This window comes from Heptranchias perlo, chromosome 11, assembly GCF_035084215.1.
Source record: "Heptranchias perlo isolate sHepPer1 chromosome 11, sHepPer1.hap1, whole genome shotgun sequence".
Taxonomy (NCBI): Eukaryota; Metazoa; Chordata; class Chondrichthyes; order Hexanchiformes; family Hexanchidae; genus Heptranchias; species Heptranchias perlo.
The window spans coordinates 2,140,618-2,153,882 of NC_090335.1; the positions used below are offsets into that span (position 1 = coordinate 2,140,618).

General features: G+C 45.5%; 1 protein-coding gene across 2 annotated transcripts in view; it reads right to left on the minus strand.

Moving 5' to 3' along the window:
- ace2 (angiotensin I converting enzyme 2) overlaps window positions 1-13,265 on the minus strand; it is a 161,494-nt gene that overhangs the window by 67,330 nt on the left and 80,899 nt on the right. For both annotated transcript variants that reach the window (XM_067992425.1, XM_067992424.1), the window contains 3 exons: window positions 10,204-10,430; window positions 1,599-1,743; window positions 619-717 (listed from right to left, as the gene is read on the minus strand). In XM_067992425.1, the coding sequence (XP_067848526.1) occupies window positions 619-717; window positions 1,599-1,743; window positions 10,204-10,430 (471 nt within the window). The remainder of the gene's footprint in view (window positions 1-618; window positions 718-1,598; window positions 1,744-10,203; window positions 10,431-13,265) is intronic.

Genomic DNA, 13,265 nt, shown 5'->3' on the forward strand with positions numbered 1-13,265 from the left:
ATTGGGATGAGGGGAGGCCCTGGGATAATGTGGCAGGAGGAATTGAGAGCAGTGCTGACCTCAGTTCCTTTAGGCCTTTGACCAGGAGCATCTTTTGACGTTGCCATGGTAATATGACCATTGCTAAGAACTACATTTTTATAGGCTGTCCCATTGAATAGACAAGAGGAAGTTAAAAATGACAAATTGTCAGGAGTGTGTTCCTAAATTCTGTGTAATTACAGGTTCAAATGTAAAAATTACAGATAGATCTTAACTTCCTCTTCCACAGATTGGAAATTCAAATTATTTTAAGCAGGGTATTTCTCCAAAAGAGATACATTAGCACCATAGTGAAGTATATATGTCAACAGTCTGGGAAAATCTCACGCAAACACCCGTTATCAAGTGAGAAAAGGAAGAACAAATTAACAATTGTTGACAAATATTTGGGGAAAAGTGAACTTTAACACCCACATCTACATCGATACAGACACAAAGGTCAAGCAATAATGAGAAAAGTAGTCATAATACAACCAAAAACTGTTTTTGAATGACACTGCTACAAAAGTTATAAACACCAGGAAAGGCTCCTGCCGATGAACAGTGCTGTGGGAGTATTGAAAGTTGTATGTGTACCTTATGAAGGAATAGTCATTGGAAATATGAAACAGAGCAGCCGGATCACAGTAGGTTTCATCACGGGGGAGAGGCTCGACAACACCAACAATGTCTCGTCTGAAGAAAAGTAGAAACAATGATCGTTTTTAACTGAGGAATGAGCATTACAGCACCGAAATATCAATCAAATAATATGTTCCAAGCAGTTCTGATTCAGAATAGCTAGTGTTAGAAAGTTATGAGATGCAGCATCTGTAAAACTAAACCAAGGGTTTCGACACAATGAGATAGATCTTAACTTTGCATGGTAGGTGTCAGCTGTGGCTCAGTGGGAAGCACTCTCACCTCTGAGTTACAAGGTTCACATCCCACTCCAGACACTTGAGCACAAAACCTAGGCTGACGCTCCAGTGCAGTACTGAGGGAATGCTGCACTGTCGGATGAGATGTTAAACTGAGGCCCTGTTGGCCCTCTCAGGTGCATGTAAACAGACAAGATTAAGGGGAAATTTGATAGAGGTGTTCAAAATCATGAAGGGTTTTGATAGAGTAAATAAGGAGAAACTGTTTCCAGTGGCAGAAGGGTCGGTAACCAGAGGACACAGATTTAAGGTGATCAGCAAAAGAGCCAGAGGAAACATTTTTTTTACGCAGCGAGTTGTTCTGATCTGGAATGCTCTGCCTGAAAGGGCGGTGGAAGCAGATTGAATAATAATTTTCAAAAGGGAATTGGATAAATACTTGAAGGCAAAAAATTTACAGGGCTATGGGGAAAGAGCAGGGGAATGGGACTAATTGGATAGAACTTTCAAAGAGTCGGCACAGGCATGATGGGCCAAATGGCCTCCTTCTGTGCTGTACCTACTATAATACTGTGATAAACAGAAGAATAAAACCTAAAGGCAGAAATGTACCCTGGCTATGTTCTCAATGAGAGGAATTCAGGAATGAGAGAATCAGACTACTTGAACAAAGTGTTGAACTGCACGAGCACTTACTTCATTTTCCAAAATGTTTTCATCCACTGTTCTTTGGGGATTTCTCCTCTGAACATTTTCCACCTCCACTGCTCCATCATGAATGTGAAAGGCAGAGTGCCAACAATAGTCAGCGCTTGCTTCAATAGGAAATTGATGTCAATATCTAGGGAAAAGGTACCAAAATTCTAATTTCTCTCTGGCAGTTGTTATTTTTACACATTAATCTTTACCCAATTACCAGCAGTTCTAGTTCCTGCTGTAGATGTGTCTAGTGAGGTCCAACAAACGAGCTTCAGAGCATTAATGAGGCCATATGGGTGGAGCATAAAAACAAAAAGGGGGCAAGCACTTTGATGGGAGTGTACTATAGGCCCCCAAACAGTCAGGGGGAGATAGAGGAACAGATATGTAGGCAAATCTCAGAAAATTGTGCAAATAATAGGGTAATAATAGTGGGGGATTTCAACTTCCCCAATATTAACTGGGATACTCAGAGTGTAAAAGGCTTAGAGGGTACAAAATTCTTAATGTGCATCCAGGAGAGCTTTTTGAGCCAGCATGTAGAAAGTCCTACAAGAGAGGGGGCGGTACTGGACCTAATTCTAGGGAATGTGGCCGGCCAAGTGGAAGACGTGCTAGTAGGTGAGCACTTTGGTGACAGTGACCATAATTCGGTGAGATTTAAGGTGGTCATGGAAAAGGACAGGGAGGGGCCGGAAATAAAGGTTCTAAATTGGGGGAAGGCCGATTTTAATAGGATAAGGCAGGATCTGGCCAAAATGGACTGGGATCAGCTGCTTGTAGGAAAATCCGCATCGGAGCAATGGGAGTCTTTCAGAAGGGAGACTGAGACCATACAATGGCAACATGTTCCCGTAAAGGTCAAGGGTGGTTCCAAGAACTCCAGGGAACCTTGGATGTCAGGGGATATACGAGAATGGATTTGGAAAAAAAGGAGGGCTTTTGGCAGATACAAAAGGCTAAAGACGGAGGAAGCCCTAGAGGAGTACAAAAAGTGCAGGGGGATACTTAAAAAAGAAATTAGGAGATCAAGGAGGGGCCATGAAATAACACTGGCGAGCAAAATAAAGGAAAATCCTAAGATGTTTTACAAGTATATTAAGGGTAAGAGGATAACTAGGGAAAAAATAGGGCCCATTAGGGACAAAAATGGCAATCTGTGTGTGGAGCCGGCAGATGTAGGAGGGGTTCTAAATGAATTTTTTGCATCTGTTTTCACTATGGAGAAGGACGATGTAGACATAGAAATACGGCAGGGGGACTGTGATATACTCGAACATATTAACATCGAGCGGGAGGAGGTATTGGCGGTTTTAGCAGGCCTAAAAATGGATAAATCCCCAGGCCCGGACGAAATGTATCCCAGGCTACTGTGTGAGGCAAAGGAGGAGATTGCGGGGGCTCTGACACATATATTCAGAACCTCTCTGGCCACAGGGGATGTGCCAGAGGACTGGAGAACCGCTAATGTAATACCATTATTCAAGAAGGGGAGTAGGGAAAAACCGGGGAACTACAGGCCAGTGAGCCTAACATCAGTGGTAGGAAAATTATTGGAAAAAATTCTGAAGGACAAAATTAGTCTCCACTTGGAGAAGCAAGGATTAATCAGGGATAGTCAACATGGCTTTGTCAAGGGAAGATCATGTCTGACTAATTTGATTGAATTTTTTGAGGGGGTGACTAGGCGTGTGGATGAGGGTAACGCAGTGGATGTGGTATACATGGATTTCAGTAAGGCCTTCGATAAAGTCCCGCACAGGAGACTGGTCAAGAAGGTACGAGCCCATGGAATCCAGGGTGCCTTGGCACTTTGGATACAAAACTGGCTTAGTGGCAGAAGGCAGAGGGTGATGGTCGAAGGTTGTTTTTGTGACTGGAAGCCTGTGGCCAGTGGGGTACCACAGGGATCGGTGCTGGGTCCCTTGCTGTTTGTGGTCTACATTAATGACTTGGATATGAATGTAAAAGGTATGATCAGTAAGTTCGCTGATGATACAAAGATTGGTAGGGTGGTAAATAGCGAGGAGGATAGCCTCAGTCTGCAGGACGATATAGATGGGTTGGTCAGATGGGCGGAACAGTGGCAAATGGAATTTAACCCGGAAAAGTGCGAGGTGATGCACTTTGGAGGGACTAACAAGGCAAGGGAATACACAATGAATGGGAGGACCCTAGGCAAGACAGAGGGTCAGAGGGATCTTGGTGTGCAAGTTCACAGATCCCCTAAGGCGGCGGAACAGGTAGATAAGGTGGTAAAGAAGGCATATGGGATACTTGCCTTTATTAGCCGAGGCATAGAATATAAGAGCAAGGAGGTTATGATGGAACTGTATAAAACACTGGTTAGGCCACAGCTGGAGTACTGTGTGCAGTTCTGGTCGCCACACTACAGGAAGGATGTGATCGCTTTGGAGAGGGTGCAGAGGAGATTCACCAGGATGTTACCAGGGCTGGAGCACTTCAGCTATGAAGAGAGACTGGGAAGATTGGGTTTGTTTTCCTTGGAGCAGAGGAGGCTGAGGGGGGACATGATTGAGGTGTACAAAATTATGAGGGGCACAGATAGGATGGATACTAAGGAGCTTTTTCCCTTCGTTGAGGGTTCTATAACAAGGGGACATAGATTCAAGGTAAAAGGCGAGAGGTTTAGAGGGGATTTGAGAAAGAACTTTTTCACCCAGAGGGTGGTTGGAGTCTGGAACTCACTGCCTGAAAGGGTTGTGGAGGCAGGAACCCTCACAACATTCAAGAAGCATTTGGATGAGCACTTGAAATGCCATAGCATACAAGGCTACGGACCAAATGCTGGAATATGGGATTAGAGTAGACAGGGCTGATGGCTGGCGCGGACACGATGGACCGAAGGGCCTCTATCCGTGCTGTATAACTCTATGACTCTATGACTCATTAGGTCAACTGTTATGCCCCTGGTGGTATTAGAATTATAAAAGTCTAACCCTATCAATTGCAAAAAATATTTGGCTATCTCTAAACAAACATTGAAATCATATGCATCTCCCAACAGATCATTAGGAACAGATTGCCTCCCATTAGCCCAGATAGACAAATAGATATGTAAGGTGATAATATTTTTATATTAGTTAATTGCTTTACTTTTTCCATTTTTCCCTGCTCTCCTGAAGGTGGTGAATCAGTACCCCAGGTGCTGGCTACTGATGTCTGAGGTTAAAGGACGGTCATCAGCAAGCTATTTAATCATGGGGAGGTTAATGACTAAACACAATCCTGATATATACACACCTGCACTTTCCAGTTGGGATCACTTCATCACAAAGTGATTGGAGAGAGTTCAGTTGGTGTTAACTACCTTGGAGTTGAGGTCCAGGGGATCGTAAATAGAAATTTAATTCTTCTTGCCCTGCTCAGGGATATTGAATGCAGTTGTATTGCCCAACACTGCCCTGGCTGAGTGTAACTAATTTAGCACACATCAGGGAACCAATCCGGGATATTTCTGGTCTGTATGACTATGTTCAACACCAATTATCACTAACAGCATTCATATTACATTGAATGGCAAGATTGTCCTTTAAGATACAGAGTAAAGCTCCCTCTACACTGTCCCATCAAACACTCCCAGGGCAGGTACAGGGTTAGATACAGAGTAAAGCTCCCTCCACACTGTCCCATCAAACACTCCCAGGGCAGGTACAGCACAGGTTAGATACAGAGTAAAGCTCCCTCTACACTGTCCCATCAAACACTCCCAGGGCAGGTACAGCAGGGGTTAGATACAGAGTAAAGCTCCCTCTACACTGTCCCATCAAACACTCCCAGGGCAGATACAGGGTTAGATACAGAGTAAAGCTCCCTCTACACTGTCCCATCAAACACTCCCAGGGCAGGTACAGCAGGGGTTAGATACAGAGTAAAGCTCCCTCTACACTGTCCCATCAAACACTCCCAGGGCAGGTACAGCATGGGTTAGATACAGAGTAAAGCTCCCGCTACACTGTCCCATCAAACACTCCCAGGGCAGGTACAGCACGGGTTAGATACAGAGTAAAGCTCCCTCTACACTGTCCCATCAAACACTCCCAGGGCAGGTACAGCACGGGTTAGATACAGAGTAAAGCTCCCTCTGCACTGTCCCATCAAATACTCCCAGGGCAGGTACAGCACGGGTTAGATACAGAGTAAAGCTCCCTCTACACTGTCCCATCAAACACTCCCAGGGCAGGTACAGCACGGGTTAGATACAGAGTAAAGCTCCCTCTGCACTGTCCCATCAAATACTCCCAGGGCAGATACAGCACGGGTTAGATACAGAGTAAAGCTCCCTCTACACTGTCCCATCAAACACTCCCAGGGCAGATACAGGGTTAGATACAGAGTAAAGCTCCCTCTACACTGTCCCATCAAACACTCCCAGGGCAGGTACAGCAGGGGTTAGATACAGAGTAAAGCTCCCTCTACACTGTCCCATCAAACACTCCCAGGGCAGGTACAGCATGGGTTAGATACAGAGTAAAGCTCCCGCTACACTGTCCCATCAAACACTCCCAGGGCAGGTACAGCACGGGTTAGATACAGAGTAAAGCTCCCTCTGCACTGTCCCATCAAATACTCCCAGGGCAGGTACAGCACGGGTTAGATACAGAGTAAAGCTCCCTCTACACTGTCCCATCAAACACTCCCAGGGCAGGTACAGCACGGGTTAGATACAGAGTAAAGCTCCCTCTGCACTGTCCCATCAAATACTCCCAGGGCAGATACAGCACGGGTTAGATACAGAGTAAAGCTCCCTCTACACTGTCCCATCAAACACTCCCAGGGCAGGTACAGCACGGGTTAGATACAGAGTAAAGCTCCCTTTACACTGTCCCATCAAACACTCCCAGGGCAGGTACAGGGTTAGATACAGAGTAAAGCTCCCTCTACACTGTCCCATCAAACACTCCCAGGGCAGGTACAGCACGGGTTAGATACAGAGTAAAGCTCCCTCTACACTGTCCCATCAAACACTCCCAGGGCAGGTACAGCACGGGTTAGATACAGAGTAAAGCTCCCTCTGCACTGTCCCATCAAATACTCCCAGGGCAGGTACAGCACGGGTTAGATACAGAGTAAAGCTCCCTCTACACTGTCCCATCAAACACTCCCAGGGCAGGTACAGCACGGGTTAGATACAGAGTAAAGCTCCCTCTGCACTGTCCCATCAAATACTCCCAGGGCAGATACAGCACGGGTTAGATACAGAGTAAAGCTCCCTCTACACTGTCCCATCAAACACTCCCAGGGCAGGTACAGCACGGGTTAGATACAGAGTAAAGCTCCCTCTACACTGTCCCGTCAAACACTCCCAGGGCAGGTACAGCATGGGTTAGATACAGAGTAAAGCTCCCTTTACACTGTCCCATCAAACACTCCCAGGGCAGGTACAGGGTTAGATACAGAGTAAAGCTCCCTCTACACTGTCCCATCAAACACTCCCAGGGCAGATACAGAAGGGGTTAGATACAGAGTAAAGCTCCCTCTACACTGTCCCATCAAACACTCCCAGGGCAGATACAGAAGGGGTTAGATACAGAGTAAAGCTCCCTCTACACTGTCCCATCAAACACTCCCAGGGCAGATACAGCACGGGTTAGATACAGAGTAAAGCTCCCTCTACACTGTCCCATCAAACACTCCCAGGGCAGGTACAGCACGGGTTAGATACAGAGTAAATCTCCCTCTACACTGTCCCATCAAAAACTCCCAGGGCAGGTACAGCAGGGGTTAGATACAGAGTAAAGCTCCCTCTACACTGTCCCATCAAACACTCCCAGGGCAGATACAGAAGGGGTTAGATACAGAGTAAAGCTCCCGCTACACTGTCCCATCAAACACTCCCAGGGCAGATACAGCACAGGTTACATACAGGGTAAAGCTCCCTCTACACTGTCCCATCATACACTCCCAGGGCAGGTACAGCACGGGTTCGATACAGAGTAAAGCTCCCTCTACACTGTCCCATCAAACACTCCCAGGGCAGATACAGCACAGGTTAGATACAGGGTAAAGCTCCCTCTACACTGTCCCATCAAACACTCCCAGGGCAGGTACAGCACGGGTTCGATACAGAGTAAAGCTCCCTCTACACTGTGCCATCAAACACTCCCAGGGCAGGTACAGCACGGGTTAGATACAGAGTAAAGCTCAGTCTACACTGTCCCATCAAACACTCCCAGGGCAGGTACAGCAGGGGTATAGGCGTTGGTTCCAAAATTAACAAAATCTAAAGGGAAAATGATGGTTCGATGGGTAAGTGCACCAATTTATTTTGCTCCATACAAAGCTGGGAGTGTTTGACAGGACAGTGTAGAGGGAGCTTTACTCTGTATCTAACGCTGTACCTGCCCTGGGAATGTTTGATGGGACAGTGTAGAGGGAGCTTTACTCTGTATCTAACCCCTTCTGTATCTGCCCTGGGAGTGTTTGATGGGACAGTGTAGAGGGAGCTTTACTCTGTATCTAACCCTGTACCTGCCCTGGGAGTGTTTGATGGGACAGTGTAGAGGGAGCTTTGCTCTGTATCTAACCCTGTACCTGCCCTGGGAGTGTTTGATGGGACAGTGTAGAGGGAGCTTTACTCTGTATCTAACCCGTGCTGTACCTGCCCTGGGAGTGTTTGACGGGACAGTGTAGAGGGAGCTTTACTCTGTATCTAACCCTGTACCTGCCCTGGGAGTGCTTGATGGGACTGTGTAGAGGGAGCTTTACTCTGTATCTAACCCTGTACCTGCCCTGGGAGTGTTTGATGGGTCAGTGTAGAGGGAGCTTTACTCTGTATCTAACCCTGTACCTGCCCTGGGAGTGTTTGATGGGACAGTGTAGAGGGAGCTTTACTCGGTATCTAACCCTGTACCTGCCCTGGGAGTGTTTGATGGGACAGTGTAGAGGGAGCTTTACTCTGTATCTAACCCTGTACCTGCCCTGGGAGTGTTTGATGGGACGGTGTAGAGGGAGCTTTAGTCTGTATCTAACCCTGTACCTGCCCTGGGAGTGTTTGATGGGACAGTGTAGAGGGAGCTTTACTCTGTATCTAACCCGTGCTGTCCCTGCCCTGGGAGTGTTTGACGGGAGAGTGTAGAGGGAGCTTTACTCTGTATCTAACCCTGTACCTGCCCTGGGAGTGTTTGATGGGATGGTATAGAGGGAGCTTTACTCTGTATCTAACCCGTGCTGTACCTGCCCTGGGAGTGTTTGACGGGACAGTGTAGAGGGAGCTTTACTCTGTACCTGCCCTTAGAGTGTTTGATGGGACAGTGTGGAGGGAGCATACTAATCCCTGGGGGTTCATTTTGACTTTAGGTGATAGTACAAAATAGATACTATTGATTCAGCCACTCGTTGTGGATCTCCCCTGGTTTTCATTTCCATTGACTTCAATGGGAGAGAGATGTTTAACGGGCAGCTGAATCAATATTGCCTGTTTTACACAATAACCCAAAGTTTAAATTACCCCCTGGGGTGTACAGTTTGGGTAGCAGTGTGGCAGTAAAGTCAATCTCATTGTTGGGCAGAGGAACAATGTTCAACCTAATCATTATCCAGTCACTCCGACTGCAAAGTGCATATGGCTGTGATGTCCTCCTCAGTGTTTTGGGAGCCACTGTCTTGGTTTTCACATCAAGAATGGGTACTTGAGCAAGGATGGAGTAATAGAGGGATGTTGGAGGCTTCAGTCGAGCAAGGGAGAACATTAGAATCAAATCAAATTGCAAAAGGCTTTTATGAAGCTTTAGACATTAGTCAGGAAATATTCAGATTCTCTGGACTAACCATTGCTTTCAAGTTTTCACATTATGATGCTGAAACAAACACTAATACAGTCATAAAATGTCATTAATAGCTTTATTACTGTAATATTAACCCTAAATAACAATATATATGTATTAACAATCTTAAATAAAAAATAAAACATTTTAGATATTACTCCCCCATCTTCCCACATACCCTCTCTATCCTTATCGTGTTATCTTTACTTTCTAACATATCCACTATTCTAAGTTCACCTCCCTTCTATTTGTTTAAACTTGTTTAATTTAACTTGGTCCTCTCACATCATGGTTAGCCTATCACTGGTCAAGAGCACTTCCAAAGTTTGTTATTTCCAGCCAATAATCTGCCAGGCTGTGTTTTTATGTGTGAAACCAGGAAGAGCTGCTTTAAGATCAGTCATCCACAACACCAACAGTCTAGCACAGTAAGAGTTAAGAGCAATTGAATCTCTTGCCTTGTTTAATTATTCTGACACCTCAAATTTTGCAGAAAATTGCTATGAAGGGGACACAGCAGTACACAGCTGGGATTGGACATTTACAACATTAAAAATTTGGATTAGAATGGAGAATCCAATTGGAGCCATCTCAGTGAGAGTTGCTCACTGGCCATCTCTTTTCCAGCTTTGCAAGGCAAGGTGATAGTTCTCCATCAAGGTACCAGCAAAAGGAGCAAAATACAAAGGCAGAGGATTTACACTGTCAGTAATCTCCCTACAGAAATAGTCACTTTAAGTATGAAAATACCATGATTGGAAATCAACACCTGGATGTCGTTTCAAATACCTAAAGAAGCCACTTTAAGTACCTACCATCATTTTCAATAAAAGAGGCTGGGAGAAGACCCAGTGATTTAAGATGCTTGGGAGTAGCTGCAGAGAGGGACATGATCTCCCCTATACCCTCATGGAAGCCCTCATTGGCCCCATCTCGCAATAAGTACGGTTGGATTGCATACTCCATGTCATACTGTATGTGTCCCATCTCATGGTGAACAGTTAAGAAGTCTTCCATGGTAACTTTAGTGCACATTTTAATCCTGCATTTTAAAAAATATAGATATTTATTTAGTATTTTAGGTTGAATTTTTCTCCCCATTCCTTTTCATTGTAGGCAACTTACTGCCGTAGAATCCCCTCCACAGTGCAGCTTTTAGGAACATAGGAACATAGGAACAGGAGTAGGCCATTCAGCCCCTCGTGCCTGCTCCGCCATTTGATAAGATCATGGCTGATCTGTGATCTAGCTCCATATACCTGCCTTTGGCCCATATCCCTTAATACCTTTGATTGCCAAAAAGCTATCTATCTCAGATTTAAATTTAGCAATTGAGCTAGTATCAATTGTCGTTTGCGGAAGAGAGTTCCAAACTTCTACCACCCTTTGTGTGTAGAAATGTTTTCTAATCTCGCTCTTGAAAGGTCTGGCTCTAATTTTTAGACTGTGCCCCCTACTCCTAGAATCCCCAACCAGCGGAAATAGTTTCTCTCTCTCCACCCTATCCGTTCCCCTTAATATCTTATAAACTTCGATCAGATCACCCCTTAACCTTCGAAACTCTAGAGAACACAACCCCAATTTGTGTAATCTCTCCTCGTAACTTAACCCTTGAAGTCCGGGTATCATTCTAGTAAACCTACGCTGCACTCCCGCCAAGGCCAATATGTCCTTCCGAAGGTGCGGTGCCCAGAACTGCTCACAGTACTCCAGGTGCGGTCTAACCAGGGTTTTGTATAGCTGCAGCATAACCTCTGCCCCCTTGTACTCCAGTCCTCCAGATATAAAGGCCAGCATTCCATTAGCCTTATTGATTATTTTCTGCACCTGTTCATGACACTTTAATGATCTATGTACCTGAACCCCTAGATCCCTTTGGACATCCACTGTTTTTAACTTTTTACCATTTAGAAAGTACCCTGTTCTATTCTTTTTTGATCCAAAGTGGATGACCTCACATTTGTCTACATTGAATTCCATTTGCCACAGTTTTGCCCATTCACCTAATCTATCAATATCGCTTTGTAATTTTATGTTTTCATCTACACTGCTTACAATGTCACCAATCTTTGTGTCATCAGCAAACTTAGATATGAGACTTTCTATGCCTTCATCTAAGTCATTAATAAATATTGTGAATAATTGAGGCCCCAAGACAGATCCCTGCGGGACTCCACTAGACACATCCTGCCAATGTGAGTACCTACCCATTATCCCTATTCTCTGTCGCCTTTCGCTCAGCCAACTTCCTAACCAAATCCGTACTTTTCCCTCGATTCCATGGGCTTCTATCTTAGCTAACAGTCTCTTATGTGGGACCTTATCATATGCCTTCTGGAAGTCCATATAAATAACATCCATTGACATTCCCCTGTCCACTACTTTAGTCACCTCTTCAAAAAATTCAATCTACCTTTTTCTCAATCACTGTCCCTTCCTCATCACGTGGCAAACAGTTCATTTTTGGTGCGATGAGATGATAATAGTTTTTCCCACTCCAAAGATGGAACACCCCACTTTCATATCTGAGATAGAACAAAACTCACCCAAGGGAACTAAGCAATTTTAATGACAGCACTTAAAACACATAGGGCCCAAAATTCTTGGGTCTGGAAGTGCACTTGTAATGTGTAGGCCAGGTGGGACAGTCGGTGGGGTAGGACCTGCCTCCACTGGGCCTCTGCCCCTCTGACCGAGGCTGGGGCAGGCATTTCTTGCATCTACATATCCCTCTCCCCATTGTGCTGACATCAGAGGAAGAGTGGGGATTGGCGGGGTGACCAATACCGCCTCACTTGCATCCCACACAAAGTCCACCTGTATGATTCAGGTGGACTTGCAGCCAGGATAACAGTTTGGCAGAAGCATGGCCCAAAATGCTGCTTTCCGAACTGTGACCAGTTATGTTCAGCCGGCCCCCCCTCACCCCCCGACGGTGTAGCAAGGTGCTGCTCTGAAATTCCTGGCCAACCATCGAGCAAACTTCCAAGGAGCAGCAGGAATGTGGCACAGCCGGGGGAGGGGGGCAGACCGGTGGGCAGAAATCCCAGTCCACCATGCTTCTGACTGTGGACTGGGGCTCCAGGAATTTAGGCCCCATGTCGGTTTTGATTGAAAATCAAATGGTCAACTGCAGGCACTGGGCACCCATTATAATTACTTGGTGATCAACTTGACAGAGTTCATCCAACATTACCATAAGACCATAAGAGATAGGAGCAGGAGTAGGCCATTTGGCCCTTCGAGCCGGCTCGTCCTTTGAATGGGATCATGGCTGATCTGATTTTTGCCTCAACTCCACTTTCCCGCCCTTTCCCCATCTCCTTTGACTCCCTTGCTGATCAAAAATTGGTCTAACTCAGCCTTGAATGTATTCAATGACTCAGCTTCTACAGCTTTTTGGGGTAAAGAATTCCAAAGATTCACGACCTCTGGGAGAAGAAATTCCTCCTCATTTCTGTCTTAAACGGGCGACCATTGATGTCTTAACATTTGCTGTGTCAAATCCAACCTGAAGTTCAAAATGATAAAGGGAATTAGGGGTTACGGGGAGCGGGCAGGAAATTGGACATGAATTTAGATTCGAGGTTAGGATCAGATCAGCCATGATCTTATTGAATGGCGGAGCAGGCTCGAGGGGCCAATTGGCCTACTCCTGCTCCTATTTCTTATGTTCTTATGTTCTTATATTGTCACCTACAGCTCTTGAATCATGCAGTAAATTGAGTGAGATCATTCAGAAAATAAGTGTTGCCTTTCATTTTTGCCTCACACCAACCTTACCGAGTCAGTAAAACCAAGTTACCAAACACCTTCTGGATTTCACTGGCCCAATATTATGTGATTGGTTGAATAATTTTAATTAAACAGGTCCAGG